The 25,983-nt window shown below is 38.3% G+C and overlaps 1 protein-coding gene across 1 annotated transcript; it reads left to right on the forward strand.

The window, feature by feature from the left end:
* Nucleotides 1-9,586: 9,586 nt before the first annotated feature.
* PROK1 (prokineticin 1) lies at nucleotides 9,587-20,795 on the forward strand (the record flags this gene model as incomplete). Its single annotated transcript, XM_083357981.1, has 3 exons — nucleotides 9,587-9,658; nucleotides 19,357-19,482; nucleotides 20,381-20,795. The coding sequence occupies 3 exons, from the start codon at nucleotides 9,587-9,589 to the stop codon at nucleotides 20,498-20,500; spliced, it is 318 nt and encodes a 105-aa protein (XP_083214107.1). The 3' UTR covers nucleotides 20,501-20,795.
* Nucleotides 20,796-25,983: the final 5,188 nt, after the last annotated feature.

Raw genomic sequence — 25,983 nt, forward strand, 5'->3', positions numbered from 1 at the left:
GAAATTTTTTACATGCCACTTGTCCACTCTGTGGCTCATCCTTGTGTCGCAAGATCATTCCCATTTACCATTACTGTATATATTTTTATTCAGCCTCTTGCCCTGATGAGAGAACTCACCTTGCCCCTTTATTGTTTGTCTTCTTGACAGCCTTTTACCCTGCAGGTTCAATGTTGGAATGGGGTCTGGGGTGGCCATGAATTAGCCAGTCAGCTCAGCTTTTCAGTCTACCATACCCCTTTTTCTTTTCTGCAGTTATCTTCAGAAATGCTGTCTCATTATTTCTCCTACCCCTTCTGCATTGCAGTGACAACTCTTCCATTATTTCCCTGTTGCTTGCCTGCTGTTCAACCAATCAATTGTTAATGCAATGGAAGGTTTGCTGTTAGAATAGGGAATGTCAAGAGGAACTGAAAGGCATCATTTCTAGAAACTTAGCATGGGTAACACGGAGCTAAATGAGTCGAGGGTTTGATTCAGTAAGGAGTGATTTCTGTGCTTTATTGACTTTTGTGAAATCTGCATAGACTGTAGGACAGAAGAGAAGAGAGCTGAACTATTATTCAGCTCTTCTTTTCTTAGAAATCTGTAACTCTGGTTTCTCAGGCTTGCAAAATTGCCTACTTAGGGCACTATTCCCATCATCCTAGTCATTTATAGTGTAATCTAATTTTTACTACATTGATATAAAAGTAAGAATTCCATACATTTCAAGATGTCACATTTCCAAGCAATCCAATGTCAACATCAGATAGACCTACAGTATATTCTTTGGCTTTGTGTTATTCCTACTCATGTTGAAGAGGATCAACTCTGTGGACTGCTACTCTTACTCCATGTCCATTTCCCACCTGGCCTTAGGTGGCCTTTCTTCCCACATAACAAAATCATATTTTTGTGAGTTCACTATTTCTAGTCCAGGAATAGTTAACACAATTAATTGTTCCACAGAGACTTCAGCAGACAAACAGATTGATCATAGTGCATGGGGGGGAGGGAAGAGAGAGAGAGAGAGGAGAGAGAGAGAGAGAGAGAGAGAGTGAGGAGGAGAGAGAGAGAGAGAGAGAGAGAGAGAGAGAGAGAGAGAGAGACGAGGAGAGAGAGAGAGAGAGAGAGAGAGAGAGAGAGAGAGACGAGAGAGAGGATATGAATTATAGTGAGGAAGCGTTTAGCATTGCACCTAGATTCATAGTTCTCCATGGCTGTTCTCTTTCTTACATAATCCTAATTCATCTCTTACAATGTTCAATTTACATCAAACTTCTCACAAATACATTAATATATCTTAACTAGATGACTTCCCACTTCCTCCTGACTCAGTGCTTCTTCTGGAACACAATCTAAATGGGGACATTTGCCTAGGACATTGCCTAATATAGCTTTTATCTTCATTTGCTCTACTTGTTCATTTCTATCTCTGAATGGGCATCATTTATCTCTCTTTTACCCCAGATGGTGTATATTTTATGTGAAATACAAACATTAGGTTAGGAATTCTTGTAAGTGTAGCTAGAAGCTATTTGCTTCATTTTCTTCTATGCCATCTTATTAATTGTTCTTAAATGAATTGAATAACTTCTGTGATTTTGAAACCTGAACTTAACCGAATAGCTGTGTTCACACAAAATACACTTATTCACAAACTAGCTAACATGTTTTAGCCTAATCTAAAACTACTGAAATTTGAGAATAGTCTTTTAAGACAGCCCCTTGTAAAGTATAGTTTATCCAGGTAGCACTGTAATCAGGGTACCAGTTAGGTCCTCTTCACCCTAGTTAAGGCTGCTAAAGCTGGGTAAAAATTCTTTCAGTCATGGCTTCCATCTACTGTTCAAACAGGGTTTATCAATCCAGAACGTCTTCCAAATTGCGAACCTGCTGCTTCATAATTAGTACTTACTTATCTAGAGATACCACTGGTATCAGTGGAACGAAGATCCTTACAATCTCTTGGCACAGAGATTGGAGTGTGATGTATGAATTGTGAATCATCAGCATACAGATGATAATTAATTCCAACCTCGTATCCAATGGTGGGATTCAAATTATGTGAACAAGCAGTTCTCCGTGTGGATGCCACTTCCAGAAGTCCATTCTGGGCCTGGGCAACAAAAAATTAGCTACCAGTTCTGCTGAACTGATGTGAACTGGCTGAATCCCACCACTGCTCGTATCACTACCTCATTGGACTAGAACCATCTACTGAAGACAGACTGGAACAACACTACTTCCAGTTTCCAACCTCATACAACCTACTGTGAGTGATGTTATTAGAAGCTGGGACTAGGCGAGGTGCATAACCTCCATTCAGTCCCAACAAAGCTAATCCAGGAGAGAGACCAAAGCTAACTCATTCCCATGATGGAAAAAAGATGCAATAATCTGTTTCTTCTAGGGTGCTACATAGCGATCTGCCACTGTTGTCTCAACAACTATGCCCCAGAAGGGTAGGGTGGGGACCACTTTATGGCCTCTTCAGAAAAGGATGCAGTGAGGTATTAACACACAGATCCAGGTGTAGTAATTACTCCCCACATGCCTCATAATTGCAGAGGTCCAAACAGCACTCCTTACTAGCACTGATGATATTACCTAGTTCGGGTAATGAAAGTCTGCAAGAAATCAAGCAAGAACTACTTAGTGTTCTATCTATTCATCAGGAGTTCACAGGCCAAGAGGAATCCTAAATAATATGGCAACAATATACTCTATTCACCTTCAAAGATTCTGTTCTTGAGTGGAGACGTTTTTGTTGACAAAGTCCTGTTCAAATTGATCACAGTAGTTAGGTGGAATTTCTCTCTGACTTCTTCCTAGATGAGAGCAGCAATTTTCAATCTATGTTTTATGGGAGAAACAATAGGGTTTGCATGATGAACAACAAATGCCAAGTAGGCCATTCACATTTTTTGAACATACTGTAGTTGCCACAATGGCTTAATTTCTCTAGAGGGATCACACATTAAGCTACACTTCTAAATCCTAGTGGGATTATTTGGTAACTGTGTTCCTAATGTTTCAGTGGAGGATTTAAATATAACAAAATATAGTTTAAAAATTATTTTAAGAATTAAAATATGTTTCAATATCTTTGGAGATGTGTTTAGTTTTATATTGGTCTTTTAAAATTATATTAATTGCAGATGAACAATGCCTGATCAGAAAGGGACTTGAATGAGAATCACACAAAAAAGTTCAAGAAATTACCTGAACAATTACGGCTTTTGTTTTGTGTCATAGAGATAACCCTGTTGCAAAATAAATTAATGACAATAATACATAATAATTTTAAAACATGTTTTTATTTGGGGCTACTACAGCTCAAGCTAAAATAGTTTTTCATGGCACCATCATATAATGATAGTGTTGGAATTGTTGGGAAGTTTGGGTCAGACGAGAACAAGGAATTGAGATTAATTGGTTGATTTGATTCAGCAACTCTTATGAGCCCTGTAGCTTTTTCCTAAAATCTAGCACCTACATGATCAGTATAGGCCTGCATTCACATAGATGGAATCTGTCCATTTTACAAAACACTTTCATTTATATAAATTGGGCAAATTGGCCCTTTCATCCTGTCTTCCCTTGGTGATAGGAAATACATTTTCATTGTCTTATCCCTGTGCAGAAGATCACTGCTGTAGCTAGAGATACACTAAGACTATTTCTGGTAAGTCACTGGGTTAAATTATCACCAGTGCTTCAAATATATCGATGCTGCACTAAAATAGGACTTTTCTTCACTGTTATGTCAATCACCTCAAAGGGAATATTGACAAGCAGAACCTGCCAAGGAATGTGATCTGGTAGATGGCTTTCTGGGCAAACAAACGTTTAATTCTTAGCCAAGTGTCATTGCTATTTATTCAGAAATACAGTAAAATGGGACACATTACGCAGAACATATTGAAAATGTAACTTAATAATAAAATAGAAACAGAAACTTCCACATCAACAACTGATCCTTCATCACCTTAATTTTAAAAAATGGCAATCAGTTATATGTAATTCTACCCAGAATTTCCTCCAGATCTTTTTAGTAGATAAAGAATAATCTGAAAGCACTAGCTGCATCAACTACAATCCTATGAATAATCCCCATTTTCTTCTACACAGTCCCATTGAAAAAATAGGGTTTGAAACTTTCTTTAGTTACTATTTCTAAGTTTAGGATTAACTATCCCATATAACGAAGCAAGTAGGAACAAATCGCATTTGCTCCCATTTTTCTAATAAATAGTATTTGTTTGCCCACAAGGAACCCTGATAATTATTTCAGGTGAGGTTTAAGAAGAGATGTATTGTTACACCTGTAACCTGACATATGTTGTCCTGTGATGGGGGTTGAAAGATGCCCTTATTTCTTTTTGGGTCTTCAAGATACTTGTGGCTATTCCCCAGATTCCTAGCCACAAAGGATCACCTGCAATATTTTAAACACCATTCCCCAAACCATAGATCCTATTGCATGGTCTCTATGGCTCCCATCAGTTCATTACTGAGGTAAAGGATCGTAGATCATCCCTTGCCCTTTACAGACATCAGCTAAGAAATAGAACAAACTAATCAAAGGACAACCATGAATCTTTTCCCTTCTCAGTTAAGTTACTAGGTGGTGAAAACTCTAGCTGAATACTGCTTTTTTATGACTATATTAGATTGTAATCTGTTTCAGCAAGATATATTTTCTTAGAACTTATGCTTTAGAAATTCAATAAATATTACATAAAAGCATCACAACAAATCCTTTTCATTTGACTTACATTTAAAGGATTATTCTGAGTCCATCAGAAAGCAACTACTTCTTGCAGTGGAAGCTATATATATGCTCTGGAGACAGCAATCAGCCAGTATTTCTCTAAACTATTAGATTTTTCTAATTATTTGAGAACAACAAGCCATCATTCATAAACTGAGTACCATATTATATGTCTTATAAAGTTTTCTGCAGTCTTACATCTACTAGTATTTTCTTATGGAACAGCCTGTTGTCCATGTAAATATGCTGTTCACTACTCCTTCAACTAATATGGAATGGAAGGAAGGAATCTGAAGGCAGAAGAGCCTGGTGGCTCCTATGCTTAGGATGCTGGGTTGTGGATTAGTAAGGCCATGTTTGAAACCTGAGTGCTGCTGTGTGGAAAGCTCTGGGGTTTGTGTGTATGGGATAAAGAAGTTAGCCCCTTTCAGGTTGCTTGAGTAACCAGCCACAGGGGTGGAGGAGCTCAATGCCTAAGATCTGTGAGTAGGGTTATTTCTGAGCAGAAGATGTTGGTGTTTTGGAAGATCACTAAACCTGATTTCAAAAATAGTTCAGTTCACAAGTCAAGGGATGGAGGAGAGATACAAGGTGAACTTAGAAGGAGTTTCCTTGTTGCCTTGGGAAAAGCTGAAAAAGTCCATGGATAAGCAAAATGGTATAGGCATAAGCAAGACAAGGTGCCTCCATAAAGTGATTAAAAATATACTCCTGGCACACAAAGATAGACAGACAGACAGACAGACAGACAGACAGACAGACAGACAGACAGACAGAAAATAAATTCATTCACTCAATCACTCACTCAATCACTCACTCACTCACTGATCAGCAAGGCAGCTAGGCTCTGTACCAGCTACATACTAGACTAGAATATTAATCAACACAACATTTCTATCCCCACAAAGCCAAAAATCTAGGGCTGTGTTTATCTTCTGTATCCTATATGGATGTGAGTCTTCTAAGGACTTATCAAACAACTAGAGAAATTTCACATGCAGACCCTCCACTCCATCCTTGGTATTCATTGGCAAGACTGTGTCTCCAACCTGGAGGTCTTTGATCACATGGAGCCCACCAGCATTGAATCCCTGATTACCCAGATGCAATAAGTGGGACATGTCATTACAATGGAGACCATTGTACGGCTCACCAGTTGCTTTATGGTGAACTAGAGACTAAAAGGAGAACTTAGATTGTCCATGCAAGTGCTACAAAGTCACTAGGAAGGAAACCATATACCACTGTAACATCCAGCCAAGGGAACTAAATGTGCAGCTGTAGAGAGGACTCATTGGCGATCCCTTTGCTTTGAAGCCTATATCAGCTTTGAAGACAACAAAGCTGGTTAAAAACTGGTGGGAAATTATGAGTGCCGTCACAAATTAACATTGAACGTTATTGAAACAATGGACTTCCAGTGCCTCCATTGTGCTAGACTTTTTGCTTCCAGACTGGGACCACAGAACCAGCTCAGTATTCACAGATGAACTGCAGAACAGTGTGTCTTCTTCAAACCTGTAAGACAACAAGACTACATATTACCGTAACAGAAGCTTACAATTTTGAATCTACTTCTCCTCTCTCTGACTCAATCCTAAAGAGAATGAGGAAGCGTCTAGCCTGAGATGCTTTCTAAATTGTATTTATGCTTTGGGTTAGGGCTTCTGTTATCTGATCATTGCCTTGATTGTTGCTTTTCTTTTCTTTCTCAAAACTATTTTCAATAGACCATTACAAACTGTAATCAAGTAACTGTTAGAATGTCACAGGCTGGGACTTGGAGAAGCCTCTAGTTCAGGTCAATGTCAACTTGAAACACTCTTTTCTAACCTGGTGCCATCCACATTTTATTGGGGTCATGACTCCAAGTCCTGAGGCAGCATGACAGTGTGGAACCCGTTGGAGGGAAGGCTAATTTAAAAGTAATAGAATTACTGTGCAATGAGGGTGCCAAGGTGGGTCTAGGGAGAATAGTAATCAAACAGCTATTTCAATACCTATAAATCCAGGATCAGCTTTAAAGATTTTGCTGCTTGGAAAAAGCAAGCGTGCCATACATCAAGAATAAAAAGACCCTGGTAAGGGAAATGCTAAGAAGATAAACAGAGTGGATCTAGTGTTGTTAGCTGCGAAGTCGTGTCCGACTCATCGCGACCCTATGGACAACATTCCTCCAGGCCTTCCTGTCTTCTACCATCTTCTGGAGTTCATTTAAGCTCACGCCTACTGCTTCAGTGACTCCATCCAGCCACCTCATTCTCTGTCATCCCCTTCTTCTATTGCCCTCGATCTTTCCCAGCATTAGGCTCTTCTCCAGTGAGTCCTTCCTTCTCATTAGGTGGCCAAAGTATTTGAGTTTTAGCTTCAGGATCTGGCCTTCTAAAGAGCAGTCAGGATTGATCTCCTCTAGGACTGACCGGTTTGATCGCCTTGCAGTCCAAGGGACTCGCAGGAGTCTTCTCCAGCACCATAGTTCAAAGGCCTCAATTCTTTGGCGCTCAGCCTTTCTTATGGTCCAACTTTCACTGCCATACATTGCAACTGGGAAGACCATAGCCTTGACTATACGCACTTTTGTTGACAGGGTGATGTCTCTGCTTTTTAGTGTGCTGTCTAGATTTGCCATGGCTTTCCTTCCCAGGAGCAAGCGTCTTTTAATTTCTTGGCTACAGTCCCCATCTGCAGTGATCTTGGAGCCCAGGAAAACAAAATCTGTCACTACCTCCATTTCTTCCCCATCTATTTGCCATGAATTGAGAGGGCCAGATGCCATGATCTTGGTTTTCTTAATGTTAAGTTTCAACCCAAGTTTTGCACTCTCCTTCTTCACCCGCAACAACAGGCTCTTTAGTTCTTCTTCACTTTCTGCCATTAGAGTGGTATCATCTGCGTATCTTAGGTTGTTGATATTTCTTCCAGCAATCTTAATTCCAACTTTTGATTCATCTAGCCCTGCCTTTCTCATGATGTGCTCTGCATATAAGTTAAATAGGCAGGGCGACAGTATACAGCCTTGGATCTAGTATCCAGTTCTAATTCCTGAAACAGGTAGGTAATGATTTATAATACGGAAAGGAAACATTTCTTTACATGGTTAAATGAATTTTGGATGCTCTTGCACAAATTGCCCATGGCATAAGTATGTTCTATGATCCCCAAAGAATATCTCAAGCTTCTTGCCTGAGATGAACCTCTTGTGGCAGGCAGTTGAATAATAAGAGAAGGAACACCTGCTCTTGGCCCATGTTTGCTGTGAAAAGAAGGTGTCATTTTGCCTACATGCCACCCTTCAATGCACATTGGGAAGGTTCATAATAATATTTATTTATTATTTTATTTTAATCCCATTTATATCCCGCCCTTCTCCGAAGACTCAGGGCGGCTTACAATCTAAGAAGCACAAATCAAATGTGCTTAGCTATGAGCACAGTTTGGTTTCTGCTTTAGGTTCACCAGTGTGGGTTGGTAGATAGCTTCCACCAGTCCTTGATTAATCTTCACGAGATCAAGACCCAAGAAAGAAACTTTCTCTCAAGGCGATGGTCACAGCAGCTCAGGCTTTACTATGTTCTCCCCATGAAATCACATGCTCCCCAAGGATATTATTGCCCCTCACATCTAGAGCAACTGAATAGTTTTGAAGGTAAAGTGCATGTTGAAAATGCAAATGGCATTCATTGAGAATGGGGAGAAAGGTTGATAACGTCTGGGGTGATAGCAGGCAGGGAGAGATTGTCTTCTTTAACATTTTCCTCAACTGAAAGGGAGAAAGAAGCTGATCATGCAACAGGAGGTAATGCCACATTGCACATTACTTCAACGTAGATACCAGCACTGGGGGTGGGGCTAAATTCCTGCAGCCATAGCAGGTGATGAATGAAATATTCCTTTCCAAACAGCTGCAGTCCTGTTAATTATCAGTCCCTGCCCTAAGGAGCAACTACTGCATTTTTAAGCGCACTTTAAATGCAAAGGCAATATCTGGTTTAGCTTTTATTTTAAATGGGTAAAGTGGTTGCCCATTCTTTGCTCATTTCTTCTTTTGCCTGCAGCTTTTTATTCTTCGATCCTTACATAATGCCAGAAGAGTTAAGATCTGTCCAACTAAAAACACCCATCTTACCCAGCCTGTTGCTCTTCAGGAGCATCGGGCTGTAATTCCATCACCCCAGAATGTGCTTTTTCAGTTCTGCACTGTCCACCACTAGATATAAAAATAAAATACAACAATGCCTGAGTTAGAACGAAGTGCCTCAGCCAATGCCAGATACATGGCTTGCCCCTCTAAACAAGACAGTGAAATTCACTGCTTCTGCTACCTCATCTACTATCAGTCTCTAAGAGAAATCTGACCGGTGTACGATGGGAAGAGAATCAGAATTTTCATTAAAAAATTTTTTAAATCTCCAACTTACTTCACCAATTATCCATTATCAATTCTGATTATTTTTTTTTAATAAAAAAATGTGATTCCAACTCAGATTTGATTTGTAAGTTTATGAGTTGTAAATTAAAAATGAAAACTCTAACAAATTGTGCCTGTCTGAATCTAAGTCTTTGAAAGACTAAAAATGATTGTAGTGTTATAACAGTGTTATAGGCTCACATCTCATCTTTGTGTTCTTGGATCATCATACTATCACATCAGCAAACAAATTGAAAGGGGCTGAGAAGATGTTAAATAGAGAACCAAGATAGGAGGATGTGATCAGTTCTCACAGAGGCAGGCAGGAAGGAAGGCACAAACTTGCAACCTTGTTGAGAGGCTGTGACATGTAAGAGAGTGTAAGAAGAAGGAAAAATAAGCTCCCCCCCTCAAGCACCATGAAAATATGTGTGCAAATCTTGTGCTTCTTTCTTTTACTAACCTTGTACAAATGTGCAGTGATCACTGGGGTAAGTTTTCTCTCTCTTTTCATTTTTGCTTATGGACTATTGTAATTGTTGAAGAAGTTGTGTGACCACACTGATGGAGTGGGAATTTTGGCGATGTGGGACAGAATGCTTTCTAATATTCTTAATTTAAATGGTATGGCTAATACATGTTTTAACTCTAACACTGAAATCTCTAACACTGAGATTTTAAGTTATCATTGAAAATATGCAAAACATAGCATAATGAAATAAAAATAAGGAGAACTGATTATTAACTAATTATAACTATTGCATTTTCACAAGTGGAGGGAGGAAAAACTGTTTCACTGATCCCAAAGGCTTTTTAAAATATCAATAGGTTTGGAACAGAGTCTGAAACGGTAATATAGTATACACACCAACCTAAAAATGGGACTTACTCCTGAGAAAAGATGCATAGACTTGGACTGTATGTTTATGTAAAGATTTATATAAAGATTTAAAAGTTTTAAAATGGTATTTTTATTTTCAAATCTTTGTCTGAGTGAATATTGATGATTTAAGATATAAAATTATATGCTTAGTGTTCATTATAGCATTCATGAATATAGCAAGGCAGGTTTGAATTTCATTAATGGTTTTAATGTATTTTTCAAAACAACGTATTTCAGCATTAGCTATATAAAATCCTAAGTTATGGATTTATGTTTCTTAATCCCATCTGAAAATTGTTTACACAAAACTGTCTATTCACAAGCTCCAAATTGGTATAGATACTATATTTTATACATTACCCATGTTTATCCCCACATTAATATATTGATCAGTGCTTGACAAGGGAAGTTTTTAAAGATTTCAGCAACTGGTTCTATAATTTGTAAAAAGAAAAAAAAACAATTTTGTAGATTTTCTAATGACAATAGCTTCAGGGCAGCAAGACTCTTAATAGGTCAGTATTGGAAGAAGGAGGAACTGCCGACTATAGAAGAATGGACTTTAAAGGTTTCTGACCTGGCAGAGATGGCAAAGATTTCGGCTTATTTGAAAGATCACTCGCAAGAACGTTATATTATGGAGTGGAGAAAATGGATTGAGTATATCCAGAACAAATATGGGACTAAAAAGTTTCATGTAGCATTTGAATAAGTCTTCCTTTCTTTTCTCTTTTTTTCTCTTTTTTTTATATATTTTATATTAATAGTGTTTGTAGTTATCCTATATGAGCTAGAGAGTGATAGATTTTAGAGTTTATGGTTGTTAGCATATGGATGTTTATGATTGTTTTTTTTTTTTGCTTTTATACCTTGTACTTAGCTCTGGGAAGTGGGGGGGGGAGGGGGAGAGGGGCAGGGAGGGAGGGGGAGGGGAGGGGGAGGGGGGATTGTTAAAGACAAAATGTATGTTAAAACTTTTCAATAAAAAAAAAAGCTTCAGATAATTCCTTATATTCTAGATCATCCTATTCAAGTAAAAGATTGCTTGTGTGACTATTATTTGCATATATCAGCTAACTGATATAGTATTATCTGTATCAGGTAAATTGAAATCTCTCATTGACTAAGGCTGAGAGCAGTTTTCTCCTGAAAGTGAACATTACTTATAGAGATACTTGTTAAAGACGCACTTGTTAAAAAAAAAAAATCCTGTTTGATACATGGAGATGGCCAAAAACTAAGAAGAATCCATTCTTGGTCTAGCCATGAAACAGAGCAGATTACCTTTCTTGGATGACAGAGTGCAGATTCTGTTAAAGGACAGCAACACACCGTCAGTCAACCTCACTGAGGCTTCTTTCCAATATGGATAAGAGCATTTTGTAACCTTATGCACGGCAGCTGATCTGGTACATTAGATTCAATACACATTTATGAGAAGTTACAGTTTTCCCTATTTCTTGTCAAGGAAGTTTACAATGGCTCAGTCAGAATTAGTGGATGTAATTTAGAACCTCTTGATTCTAAAAATCCACATGAAGGAACTCACCCCTCATCGTTGGAAATTGCAGGTTAAACACACACAAACACACACAGACACACATGTGGACAGAGGGGCAGACAGACAGACACCCCTTTGATATTCAGTTTTTGTATGGGTTGAAAAATTCCTCTTCCAACCAATTATCATAAATGCTGGAAGTCTGTCCCCTTTTACGCTGAAATTGGTAATACAGGTAATACGTTTACAACAGTTCATTTACTGAAAAAAGTGACTTATGACTGTTTTTTACACTTACAACAGCTGCATCATCCCCATAGTCACTTGATCAAAATTTGGATGCTTGGCAACGGACTCATATTTATGATGGTTGCAGTGTCCCAGGATCATGTGATCAACTTTTGTGACCTCCTGACAAGCAAAGTCAATGGGGAAGCCAGATTCACTTAACAACTGTGTTACTAACTTAGCAGCTGCAGTGATTCACTTAACTGTGACAAGAAAGGTTGCAAAATGGGGCAAAATTCACTTAACACCTTCCTCACTTAGCAACAGAAATTTTGAGGCTCAGTTGTGGTTGTAAATCAAGGACTACCTGTACAGAGAAACTAGATGGGATTTTTCCTTTATGCAAATACAAGAATTTAAAGAAGAAAAAATTAACAGTTCTCCTCCCCCCTGATAGAAATATTATTATTGTAACAAAAATACACACATTCTATTTAGTTGCAATTTATTTAGTTGTCAAATTTATAACCCACCTCATTCAAGCAACTCTAGGAAGTGCACAATAATAGATAAAAAGCAAGAATGTAAAAATAGCAAATATAAATATAAAGAATCATAATTATAAATATACTAAAAAACTGGAAATTTCATAGTCACAGGAAATAAAAATAGCCCCTTCAACAATGGAGCCATCTAGATACAGTAGGTCTTCAGTTCTATGGGGTCCACAGGTCTGGTCACATGAGCAGGTCTTAAGGGCTTTGTGAAATATCAAAAGAGATCAATCAGGCCAATCTAATTTTGGGAGAAAGAATATTCCACCTACAGCATAGAAGGCACATCTCCTGGGACCCACCAAATGTAAATTCTTAGCCAAAGGTACCTACGGCATGCCTTCTCTGTAAGATCTGATGGGGCAGGTTTTTGTAAGTGGAGAAGAGCAGTCCCTCAAATAGCTTGGTCCCAAGCCTTGAATTGGATGTAGAAGCAGACTGGCAACTAATGCAGCCCATGAAGCAGAGGTCTAATATGTATTGTCCTAGGAGTGCACATACTGTAATTGCATCTGCTGCTGCATTTTGTACCAGCTGAAGCTTCCAGATGTTCTTCAAGGGCAGTTTCATGTAGAGCACATTGTAGTAGCCCAAACTGGAGGTGACTAGTGCATATGTGACTGTTAGCAGGACCTGCTGATCCAGGTACTGTGGAAACGGCCTTCTAGCAACACTGCCACCTACTCCTCAAGAAAGGACCCCAAATTATATGTTGGGTAGGTCTAGGGTAGTGCAACCCCATCCAGCACCAAAAATTGCGTAGTCCTCTAATCAGTTGCCCCATTTGATCTTCCAGGGTTTAGCTGAAGCCTGTTGTTTCTCATCCAGATCCTCACAGGCTCCAGGCAATGAGATAAGACATTCATCATATCACTTAATTTGCTAGGGGTAGAGATATACAATTGGGTATCAACAGCTTTTCTCCTAATAAAATCTACTCTAATTCAATGTCCATCAAATTTATTGGGCTTACAACAGTGAAGGCACCTTCAGGGATGATGGGTCATGTGATCAGAGCAATCATTTTGACTTCTTATCATCTCCCTTGCCACCAACCCCAATGCCTTCATACAATCGCAGAATGCAAACTAGTTGTTCTCGGAGGACACTATTTGGGGAAACCTCCCTGAAAATATGTTCAAGATTGCAATTTATTTTCCTATTTATTCCTATCAATATTACTGATAACTTTATTAAAGAACCCTGTCTTTAATTTCATAACTAAAGATACTTTTCAAATAAGCAATTGATTGGATCCATTGAATAGGACTACAATGTCAACTGTGTCCTTATCGGCCGGCTCTATCTGTGTGTTACTTTGGAAATAATCATATACAGTATATAAAGAAAAAACTTTCTCACCCTGATGTGCCATATATGTCAGTCCTCAATCTCAGGTCCTTTACCAGAGGCCTGGGAATTTGAGGGCTATGCACATTACCTTAATTGTTCCTAGCACTGCCTTCTTCGTACCACTGAACTCTGTATATGAGAAATATACAATATGTTGAAAATGAAACAAAATGGAACAACACAAAATAACCTATTTCATGGCAATATCTCAGGAGCTGAAATTGTTTAAAATTAGCCTGTTCTTCTTGTGTTGTTGTTTCTAATGTATTATTCAGATATTTTGTGCAGATTTTAAATAGAAGCAGAATTCAGAGTAAATCAAAATAGGAAAATAAAAACAAAAAAACAAAAGTGTCTGAACAATCCTCTCAGCATACCTAAACGGATCTGAGTTATAATCAAGCCAAATAAAGGGATGACTCTCAAAAGTATTGTAATAACTGGATGCTCATATTTTTGATGAGTTACTTCCCTTTCCGTAAATAGTTCTGATGACCTCAGCCTGGCAGAATTTGATTTGTGTTTGTGTAGTGTTTCTTTGAATAAAACTGATATTTATTTCCTCATCTTTACTTAATTTAAGCTATTTGAATTTTAACAGATGCAGGAAATTGCATTATTACGTATTTGTTCTGACATTTATCTATTTAAATTGTCACAGCTGTGGCGTGTAAGTGACTCAGATAATATTTTAGATGACAGTGGAAGTAGATATTTTTAAAAGAGTAGCTCACTTTGGCGCTACAACCATCAGCGTGAACAGAAAAAAAAATACAATTATGGTAAAAATGGGTAGGAAAGAATTTACAGCATTTCATCAAACGTTTTGGTCATACACACAAACACACTCTCTCACACACAACCATACACTTAAACACATGCTTTTCTTCCAAAGGTGCCAAGAAGAACCAATTCAATAGCCATCACACTACACCCAGGAATTAAATTAGGAGTGTACCAGATATGCCTGAGAAGCAGAAGTTAAAGTTTAATAAAAATAAATAAATGTTAACATAGGAATTAGCACCTGGCTTATGGAAATTTTATCTTGAGCCTGTTTTCAATATCCAGGGTAACTCCTAGGGCCTAGGCCAGGAGTAGGCAACCTTGGCTCTTTTATGACCTGTGGCCTTCAACTCCCAGAATTCCTGAGCCAGCATGGTTGGCTAGGCTGTAGGAAACATATGTGAGCTTGCTCCGTTTCGATTAACCATAAACAGTTTTCATGGTAAGCAAGTAGAAACTCAAGACTGTAAAATGTAAGCCATTGGGCATCACCACTTTTTCGGAGTCCTGAGTTTGGGGCCTACAGCACAGCTACATGTTGCAATAATGGCATATTTGACAATATGACAATAAAGGTTATTTTATCTTATAACTTATAAGAAAGATTGGTTGAAGTTGCTAGAGAAAATTTGCTGTACTTAATAGCATGGGGGCAAGTGGGCGGGGGAAAGCATTCTTTCTCTCTAGAAAAAGACTATTGTGCCAAGGATGAGCTGGTGGGCTTTTAGCTTTTCAAACCATGGCAACAAAGCAAGAGTCTTCAAACTTGGCAACTTTAAGACTTAGGGACTTTAACTCCCAGAATCCCTCAGCCTGGCTGAGGAATTCTGGGAGTTGAAGTCCACAAGTCTTAAAGTTGCCAAGTTTGAAGACCCCTGCAATAAAGCACAGGGAATCAGACTCAGTTACTGGTAGTCCTTGATTTATGACCACAATGGATCCCAAAATTTCCATTGCTAAACAAGGCAGTTGTTAAGTGAATTGCACCTCATTTTACAACCTTTTTTTGCCACAGTTGTTAAACAAATCACTGCAATTGTTAAGTGAATGAATCATGTGTTCGTTAAGAGAATCTGACTTCTTCCACTTAACTTTCCTTGTCCAAAGCCGGCTGGGAAGGTTACAAACAGTGATCACATGACCATGGGACAATGCAACAGTCATAAATACATGCCAGGTGCCAAGCACCCAAATTTTAATCATGTGACTACGGGGATGCTGTAGTGGTCATAAGTGTGAAAACCAGTCACAAGTCATGTTTTTCAGTGCTGAACAAATGGCTGTAAGTTGAGGGCTACCTGTATATGTACTTGGTGACGGCAACACTGAAAGGAAAAGAGGTAGGGTGTCGTTTAGTTCGGTTCATAGATTTACACTCCTAGTCTGAAAGAACTTTCACAATGCATGGACAGAAAAGATTGATAATACCCTTTATATCTTCTCTCTAGTCTCTCAGGATCACAGTGGTTGCTTCTTATTGTGCCTGCAAGCTCTCCGGTGCAAGAAATTTATGGATTCCATGCTGCTTAGTGTATCTCCCCACCTCCTCCCGCAAAAAAATATTTTGTTTGCCAGGATTGGGAGCCAGAATTAGCTTCGTTCATTCTCAGTCTTAAGTTTTCGTTAATTTTCTATTTTAGATATTAGACAGAAAAACAAACGTCTACCCTGTTCTTCACAGGTCTTTGAATGATTACCAGCAGGAAGGATAATAGGGTGGGAGAATCTATATTCTGTGTAGAGCAGACCTGTCAAACACAAGGCCCGGGGGCCAGATCTGGCCCGCGAAGTGGTTTCATGCGGCCCGTGAAGCCATCCTGGAAACAGTGAGGGAACGGCCCCCACTGCCTTGGCCCTGGCCCAGAGACCCTCCTTTTGCCAGAGACCCTCAGATCTGTCCCACTCCTGCCCAGGCCCCCATAGGCACCCTTGAAGTGAACGATGTAGAGCTGGCCATGCCCACCCAGTAGGCCATACGCACTCTAGCCACGCCCACCCAGTAGGCCACGCCCACCTAGGCCATACCCACCCAGCCCCCTGAGGGCAACCGCAATGCTGATGCGGCCCTCAATGAAATTGAGTTTGACACCCCTGGTGTAGAGGATCCAGGTTGCTCCATTCTTTCTGTAAACAGGATAGAGCTGGGGGCCAGGCATTGCTGAAATATCTCCTCCAATGGAGTTGCATTTCTATTGGTCAACCAGTCTATCTTCTCTTTATCTTCTTCCCCAAATCCCCTCTATACTCTCAGGGAAATCAAAGAAAAGCACTGGTGTTTGGGATACATTTTCTGTGGCAGCCCTTTCCATATGAAAGACCCCTCCCCTTGAAACCTTGTAGGCCCCTTAACACTTTTAACCTTTCGGAAAGCTGTAAAGAACTGGCATGCCCTGAAAAGCATTGGCTTAAGGTGAAGCATTGGAGCTTGAGAGAGAGATTGGTTGTGGTGCCGGGTTTTCTTGCTGTTTCTGTTGCTATTGCCTTTTGCTTTATTTGCTTTAATTTTTTTTTGTACAATGTTGTTTTTATATTAGGAATGTGAGCCACCTGAAGTTCTAATTTTTAAGGTGGCTAGCCACACAAGATAGTAAATAAATAATTCACTGATTTTATCACATGTTATACAGGTGGTCCTCGACTTACAACAGATCATTTAGTGACAGATCAAAGTTACAGTGGCACTAAAAAAAGTGACTTATGACTTTTTTTTTACATTTATGACTGTTGCAGCATCCCCATGGTCATGTGATGAAAATTCAGACGCTTGGCAACTTACTCATATTTATGACAGTTGCAGTATCCCAGGGTCATGTGTTCACCTTTTGTGACCTCCTGACAAACGAAGTCAATGGGAAGCCAGATTCAGTTAACAACCGTGTGACTAATTAACAACTGAAGTGATTCACATAACAACTGTGGCAAGAAATCCCACTTAACAACTATCTTGCTTAGCAACAGAAATTTTGGGCTCAATTATGGTCGTAGGTTGAGGAGTACCTGTATTACTTACAATCTTTTAATATACTGTACTCAGTTCATCACATTTATTTTGCAAGCAGTACCGCTTAAAAAGTTCTGATCTAAAACTATAATCTCCATAAGTCTTATTTGACAAAATATGGTCCTCTATTTGAGTTTTGTGTACAACTTTCTTGTGTACTTCAGAGGGCTATAAAACTTTAACCTTTTTATTTATCTATCTATCAAATCACTACACCGAACCTCACCTAAATGATTCTGGGCAGATTACAAATTAAAATTAAGATGCCGACTTGTTCCTGTGACTGCCAAATTGTCAGCCAAAATGATGGCTGGTAATTTGGTAATTGACACTGCTCACATTCTGGAATATTCCAGATTGGAGAAGGCTGTTCTATACAGCACTGGAAGATCTTTTGAGCCCTTTTCTGGCTTAGCAGCTGGACTCAGTTATTTCCCCAGGGTAAATATTTACCCATCCAAGATTATTGTGGAATTCAGGCAAATAATGGAAGCTAGACAGCGTCTTCTAGTAAATTTTTCTTTCTCCTTCACCAATATTCTCATTGTTCTAGTTGCAAATGTTGCAGATTGGAGTTTCACTTTTGAAGATAATATGGGTCTTGATTTTCTATTTTATTTAAATTGCAAAATTAACTCTACTGCTAAATGTTTAGAAGTTAAGTCACAATGGAAATAACTATTTCTTTATTATAGCCATTGCAAATATTTGGGATTTATTTAACAGAATATTATTCCTGCTGAATTAGAGTCTTACAGATTGCCTCATTCTTTTCTGAAAAGCAAAACTATTATTTATTTCTTACCAACAGAATTATGGCATAATGAGAATTAGATGTCCACTGTAAACTACAAAGTTTCTTAAATAAGAGACAGTTGAAGAAGTGGAATAATTTTCCTGCTTATTATTTCTTCCCCTGAAAACCAGTATATTTATTGTTCTTTTGAGATGCACTGTTAATGCATACTCATATTTCAAAAAGAATGCCATATAAATGTCATTTCATTTTGTTGTGATGCTTTCAATTTTACTCCCTCTTGTAATAAATGATGAGATTAGTTATAAGCAGTCATGTTTTATTTGCCTGACATCTCTTTCTTCTTCTAAATGCAGCCCTGTTATACACATCTGCTTTTTGATTAATGTGCTTCATAGAGGAAGCAACTTTGCCAGTGTGCTGGATCGATCAAGAGTCTAATGGCAAACAAATTCTAGAGTAATTTATATGGCAGTGGTTGCAAGGAAAATGCTCAAAACCCTTGCCTCAGGCCAAATGGCATAGACTCTCTATTAGCAGTCCAATATCCATGTTCTTGCTAGGGCTCCACAACTGACATAGGCTTAATGAATTATTTAAAATTAACATGGGCTTAATTCTTTGTATATCTTCATAATATCTGCAGGATTTAATGTCCAACAAATTCCTTATGAGCCTGTATGGTGAAGACAGGTTCGCCTTCTAGCCTAAAGTAATCATTTGAAAAAGCTTATGTTTTCTGTACATTAAATCAGTTCCCAATCTTGAACAAACAATTGCATGAAAGAGTTATTGGATGAGCAGAGACTACAATGTGGTCGTGTGGAAATTACCCTAAACTTTATGTTAAAATTACTCTCCTGTTTGGTTAGCTCTCTGACAAAATGTATATTTAGCATCAGATATAAAATTGGTTATTCAGCTATCACTAAATTTTGGGACCTACCAGTGACATGGCTGTTTCCCCAGGTCTTGATGTTTTTAATTATTTGTAAGATCTTCTTTATGAGAAGACTGCTTCTCTAAAATTCCCACAGACCTTTACATCTGCAATGAAATTCTAATGGTAAATAAAAGTTTCTCTTCACACCAGCATTTTTGTGATGGTTTTTTTGTTTGTTTGCAGGCCTGTGAAAGAGATCTGCAGTGTGGAAGTGGGACATGTTGTGCTATCAGCTTGTGGCTCCGTGGGCTTCGTATGTGCACTCCATTGGGGCGTGAGGGAGATGAATGCCACCCTATTAGCCATAAGGTATTGTAAGTAGCCTCAACTAGTTCACAATATGAAGTACTAATTGTCTTTCATGTCAACATATATTTTTGTATTGATTTGTATATACGCACACACACACACACACACACACACACACACACACACACACCAGCTTCTGGAGCACATGACATTTTCTACAGGCTTCACTTTATTTATCACTTGTTTATTAAAATATTTACATTTCAGTTTGTATTTGCAGCGTCCCAGAGTAAAATGCATTTGTGTATTAGTTGAGAATTCCATTTTCTACAGCCTGATCATTGTTTGATTTTGTTGAGCTGAATTATAGAAACAAAGCAACAGTAACATTATCTGCTGCATAACTATCAACTACATTGGGAGGGAGGCAAAACCTCTGATTTCTTAACTGAAATTAAATTGCTTCACATAACAATTCACTCTTGCAAGAAAAGAAGTTTTTTAAGAAAGCAGGTATCGATATTGTATGAAAAAGTGTGGCCTTTTATTTCTCTCTCATGAAATGACTTCACACATTCTTAAGTCTCCAAGGGAGAAGCGGCCCACATTTCCCCATGTTGTACAGGGTTTCATTCCTTGTTAGTTCAGAAATTTATAGAAAGATGAAGATCTGGGTCCATTCCAAATTACATTGCAGAATTTAGGTCAAGGTTTTTTCAAACTTGGCAACTTTAAGATGGATGGACTTCAACTTCCAGAATGCTCCCAGCCACCATTCCCAGAATTCCATCTTAAAGTTGCTACATTTGAAGATTAGGCCATATAAATCCAAATAGTTTCATTTTGTTTTTCTTAAGGATAAAGTGTTTTATAGCTTCTTTGTGCATTTAGTTGCTTACTTTACTTGAATGCAAAGTTTATTGTTAACATTATTTATATTTTCTATTTTCTTTAAAAGGTCCCTTTCTTTGGAAAACGGCAACATCACACCTGTCCTTGTTTACCAAACCTCATATGTTCTAAATTCACTGATGGTCGATACCGATGCTCAATAGACTTCAAGAACATGGATTTTTAATAAAAAGTGTTTTGTGACCTTCATACCTTTATACCCACAGCATGTTAAAAAGTGTTGAAGATAATTGTCAGTTTACACAAATGACTTAAATGGGCTGTCAGTAATTAGTAATTTCTGGATGTGCAGATATTGTTCCTGTAAAACAAATGAAAAGATTCCAGAACTGGAATTAAAAATATAAACTTGCAGAATGACTAATATGAGCTGGGCATATTTTTGTAGTTCTGGAAACACCTTTAATTATTTTTTTTAAAAAAACCCTATGTAGCTAATATTATTGTATCTGGATATCTTTTTTTAAAAAACAACTAGGTAGTTAATATTATTGTATCTGGAAAGATGATAGATATAGATTAGGTAGCTAGATAGGAAGACAGCTGGCTATTTAGCTAGACAGACAGACAGTCAGACAAACAGATATAGATAGATAATAGATGTTTGTGTTCTCCTCATCTTTCCTACTCACTGTTTAATCTCAATGTGCACAGTCACTCATGGAAAGATTGTACACTTTCCACCGTGCTGAGGAAAGTTTGCCAGCTTCAAAGGGTTTGTTAACTTTTTTCATGTAGCTCTGACCCTCACTAGTACAATCAGTGGCAGATTCCCTATGAAACTATGTGTGTTTCCAGGCAGAAATGAGAAAATGCTTAGCTCTCATAATGTGGTGACATTGTGGAAAGTTAAGAAGTCCCTGATGAAAGCAGACCAAAGTTAGCATCATCAATTTCCTGCAGTTTGATTAAAAAGTTAAATTGCCACAGAAGGTTTCAGGAAAGCAAAGCAATCAAGTTGGTAGCACAAAGGAAGGAATACCTCTTATCTTCCATTTCCCTAATGAACCTTTCTTTCCTGTTGCCATGGGTACCGAGGAAGAAAAACATATCAATATTTTCCTTAATCAGATTGATTTCCCATCCACTCTTGAATGTGATTAAAGTTTTTATACGATTCCTACTTTGACTAGCCATAATTAACCTGAATGGCTGTTATAGGCAAGGGAAGAAACAAGACTGGTGCTCCTTGGACAAATAAACTAGGAATTTTGGATCTGAATCTTCCTGATGTGGAATTCCATTCCTTTCCTGAACCTTGGCAAGCATCTTTAGTGGTTACTACAGTAGATACCTTACAGCACAGTCAGTCCTTTAAACAAGTATTTCTCAACCTCAGTAACTTGATGATGTATGGACCTATTCCCACAATTCCCCAGCCAGCATGATTAACAGACCACTAACTGAAAACATTTCATACATACATGATATGTTTATGTGAAATAAAATGTGTATAATGGTTATTTTAGGGGGGTGGGAGAGTGGTGTTGGGTTCTTTTACAGGTCACATTTTTCTCTGAGATCTGCTCAGTAGGATGGGGTAGAAAGATTTTAATAATGGAAAGAAGGAAGGAAGACAGACTTGTCACAAAATACACCTAATCAGTATTAACCTTGCCATTTTTTTTCTGGAAACAGGAACAAAATTTCTTCTGACACAGTTTGAAAGATTGTGCTTCTGCCTAAATTGGGTTAAGTATAGAGCTATGAAATATTCACCAACTCTTTTCCATAATGCTGTCTCAAGAGCATTGTTTTGAATGTGGATAGAAGCCAATAATTACAGGGCCTGGATATGTACCACACTTGATAAGATTATTTTCCCCCTTGTAATGTGCAGATATACTTCCATTATTGTTATGCGTGCTATATTGTAAAATGAAGTATATACCTGTTGTGTATATAAATTATGTAAGTACTGGGTCTCTGTCATATCATGTAATGCAAGTCATATAATTACTGTTAAAATACTTTGGCCAGAGAAAGAAAATGTATACTTTTTAACCACTTTTAGAAAATGATACTTACACACACACACACACACACACACACACACACACACACACACACACAAACACACACATACACACACACCCTTTCATCAGTTTGAGAGCAGTTCTGGACCTCTGATTCCAAAATATTGGCAAATGTTTGGCAGAGGAGCTGATTTGTTTCTGGCTCAGTAATTTTTCTTTTTTAATAAGGCGCAGCTCTGTAAACTTTCTATTTTTTATTTCTGTTCAGTTAGTTTTGATGACACCCTACTGCAACCATTTTGTTTTTATTTACCCATTTCCCCATTCCTGCCTCAATTTGTCTCCCTGCAGCTCAAGTAAGGAAGTGATTTTTGCTCAGCACTGTAAGGCTAACAGATTGGTTTGAAGAGCATTGAAGTACTATTGAGGAATAAATGAGGCTGTATCTCATGGCATGAGCATTTAGACTGCTTTTATAACAGGTTTTGTCCCTTTTTAAATCTGGCCATATTTGGAATTTATTAGACTGCCATGGCAGCAGCTAGCTGGTAATATGGAGACATGAGCAAGTGGATTATAAGGTGGATGTGTGGCCTGACATTCAAAACATAAAATAATGTGATGCCGTCATTCTGCCCCCCCAAAAAACCCCCAAAGGCAAATACCTATTTTACAAGATGGTATTTTTTCCTCTCTTTCTGTCAGTCAGCCCACATTCCCAATTTCTGCCATTTCCCACTGATGCATCTTCGTTTAGGCTTTACCCTCCAATATATTGGTTCAAAATGGGAGTGTCTGTATGCAGTGAAGACTGAACAATTAACAGCAAGGAGGCAAAAAGATCAGGTCCTTTGAAACTGATGTGGGGTGGGGGGAGAAGAAGAGAGCAAACACTCTGGTGGGCAACCATCATATTGGGACCTCAACACCATGAGATGTGCTGTTCCTTCCCAAACTATTTTCAACTTAAAAACATCTCCATGCTTTGGTGGTACACAAACTGGCATATATGTGGACCAATTCTCGAAGTGTCAAAACATGAAAATTCTTCCTTCTTTCCCCAATTTTGCCACACATTAATTCACACTGGTTGAATTAGAATGGAAGGATCTGGACATTAGTTCAATATAGTATTAGTGTATTTTTTATTATGGGATCTGAGCAGGGTTTTTCCCCATCCATTTTCTTTTTTTTTTATTAAAGAGTTTTACAAAATTTTACAATATATCCCCAAATCCCTCCCACCCCAACCCCCCCACTTCCCCCCCCCACTTCCCAGAGCTAAATACAGGACTATAGTTACAACAATCATATTCTAAATAAAAATTTACACAATATACAATCAACCAAATTCGTACTACGCTTTAACTCTCTCTTAACATAACTACAAACAATAACAATATCTCACTAAATTCTACTCATAAGCTAAATGGAACTTTTTGGTCCCATATTTGTTTTCAATATAATTTATCCATCTCCTCCAAACTGAAATATATCTCTCCTGTGAGTGATCCTTTAAATAAGCAGAAATCTTGGACATTTCTGCAAGATTAGAAACTTTAAACACCCATTCTTCTACCGTGGGCAGATTGTCCTTCTTCCAATATTGTCCCACCAGTAACCGTGCTGCCGTTATCATATTCAACATCAGATTAGTCTCTTTGACATCACAATTTACAACAATACCCAGTAAGAACAATTGCGGGGAAAACTTTATCTTCCTCTTAAAAATCTTTTGAATGTTCCACCAAATTTTAATCCAGAAGGCTTTTATGTTTCTACAAGTCCACCACATGTGGAAATAGGTAGCTTCTAAGCTACCACACCTCCAACACTTAGACTGCAGATTAGGATACATGTTGGACAACTTCTTGGGATCCAGATGCCATCTATAAAACATTTTGTAAAAATTTTCTCTTAAATTTTGAGCCTGGGTAAATTTAACATTTAACATTTCCCATCCATTTTCTTATTAGCTTAGCAAGGCTATCTTAAATTTGTTCTTGGTCAAGTAAGGAGATGTACTTTAGTCCATGGGACCTCTTTCTGGACATGAATACACTTAGAATTCACTATCATCAGATGGGGTGATGGCCACTATTTAAAAAGAGGACAGTATAAATTAATTGGTTGTTACAAAATTTATTCATTTATACATCATGCCTTGGTTTTAATGGCTATGTACTACTCTTGAATCATAGACAGGATGTCTTCTCCAGCTGACAGGGAACAACAGCAGAAGAAGTCTGTATTTGTAAACTTTCTAAATGTGTTTGATTGGTCACCATGTGACACAGAATGCTGGACTGGATGGTTCTTTGCTCTGATCGAGCAAATCTCCTATAGGAATTCTTATGGGCATGCCAAGAGCAACAGTAGAAAGGCTAGAAATTTATTACTTGAAGGAAAGTACTACAACCAATGATGCCTAAAGCATCAAAAAATGTTACACTCTTCAAATGCAATAGAAATAATAAGTATTTGCAATCTCACGTGTCTTGACCTTGCAAAGTAATCTTTTTAAAGCAAACTGCTGTGAATTTGAGATGACTGGACGATATTCTTCCAAAGTCATTAGAAGGGAGGGTGACCTACAACACAGAAGAAATCTTGTTTGCTTTGTTTAATTCTTTCTTTAACCAGGACGATAACACTAACAAAATATGATTTGACTCATTTAAATATATCGATATTAAATACAAATGACCTTTTCTGCTTTGACAAGCTATGTACAACTCAAATAGCCGTTGGTGGAATTTTTAAATGATTGCCAAGGCTTAGTAGGGCAAAGCCAAAGGTATTCAAATATAAGATTATCATGGTGTGGCAGAGTTTGCTTTCGAACTGGAAGTGTATTGCTTAGCAAAGGTGGCAAGCAACACAAAAATCACACTATAGCTTTTTTACATTTTGCTGTATATATATATAGTTATTTACACCAGATCTTTAAAAGACAATCCTGATGTCAGGTTTCCTTTCAGGTCTCTTTCCAGCAATTATTCCCCTGTATCTCTCCTACCTCCTCCCATTTTCTCTCCAACTTTGTCGTCCTTTACTGGTCTAGACAAGAAACAGAATGAAAAGAAAGAAATGAACTGGATTACTAAAATGTGCTCGGTATGTCTGGACTTTTTTCACCTCAGCTGAAAGACTTTCCATTTTGGCACTGGGGAAGAACCTCTCTCAAAGTCTTCTCCCCAGTTCTTCCTCACAGACCAGGGCTTCTCTTACAGCAGCCACTTCCTACTATCCCCTCTTGGGTTTTGGGTGAAGTCGCCATTTGCAGCCAATCAGGTTCCTGTTTCCTGAACAGGAACCAACATGCTTCACTTCAGTCTCCAAGTTCTCCTCAGCCTTTTGCTCCAATGTCTTCTCCAGTTTTTCTTTTCATTCCTGCTACATTTATTCTCCTTTCCTTTTCCCCACCCCTTTCCTTTCTCCCTATCTCCAATTTTTGCTTAGAAGGCAGCATGTCCCACAGGAGCTGAGAAGATGGGTTTCTCCCCCAGGGTTGTAATCCCCAACACCTGTATACTTTGCTGCCCAATGGACTGCTGTCTGAAATCTTGCTACCATCTACGTCAGCTCATCAGGCCTCATGCTAACATAGTTGTCCTTTTCTCCTCCCCCCCCCACTCCAAATACTGACTCACGCCAGCAGAACAGCAGCCAG

Source organism: Vipera ursinii (assembly GCF_947247035.1).
Source record: "Vipera ursinii genome assembly, chromosome: 3".
Lineage (NCBI taxonomy): Eukaryota > Metazoa > Chordata > Lepidosauria > Squamata > Viperidae > Vipera > Vipera ursinii.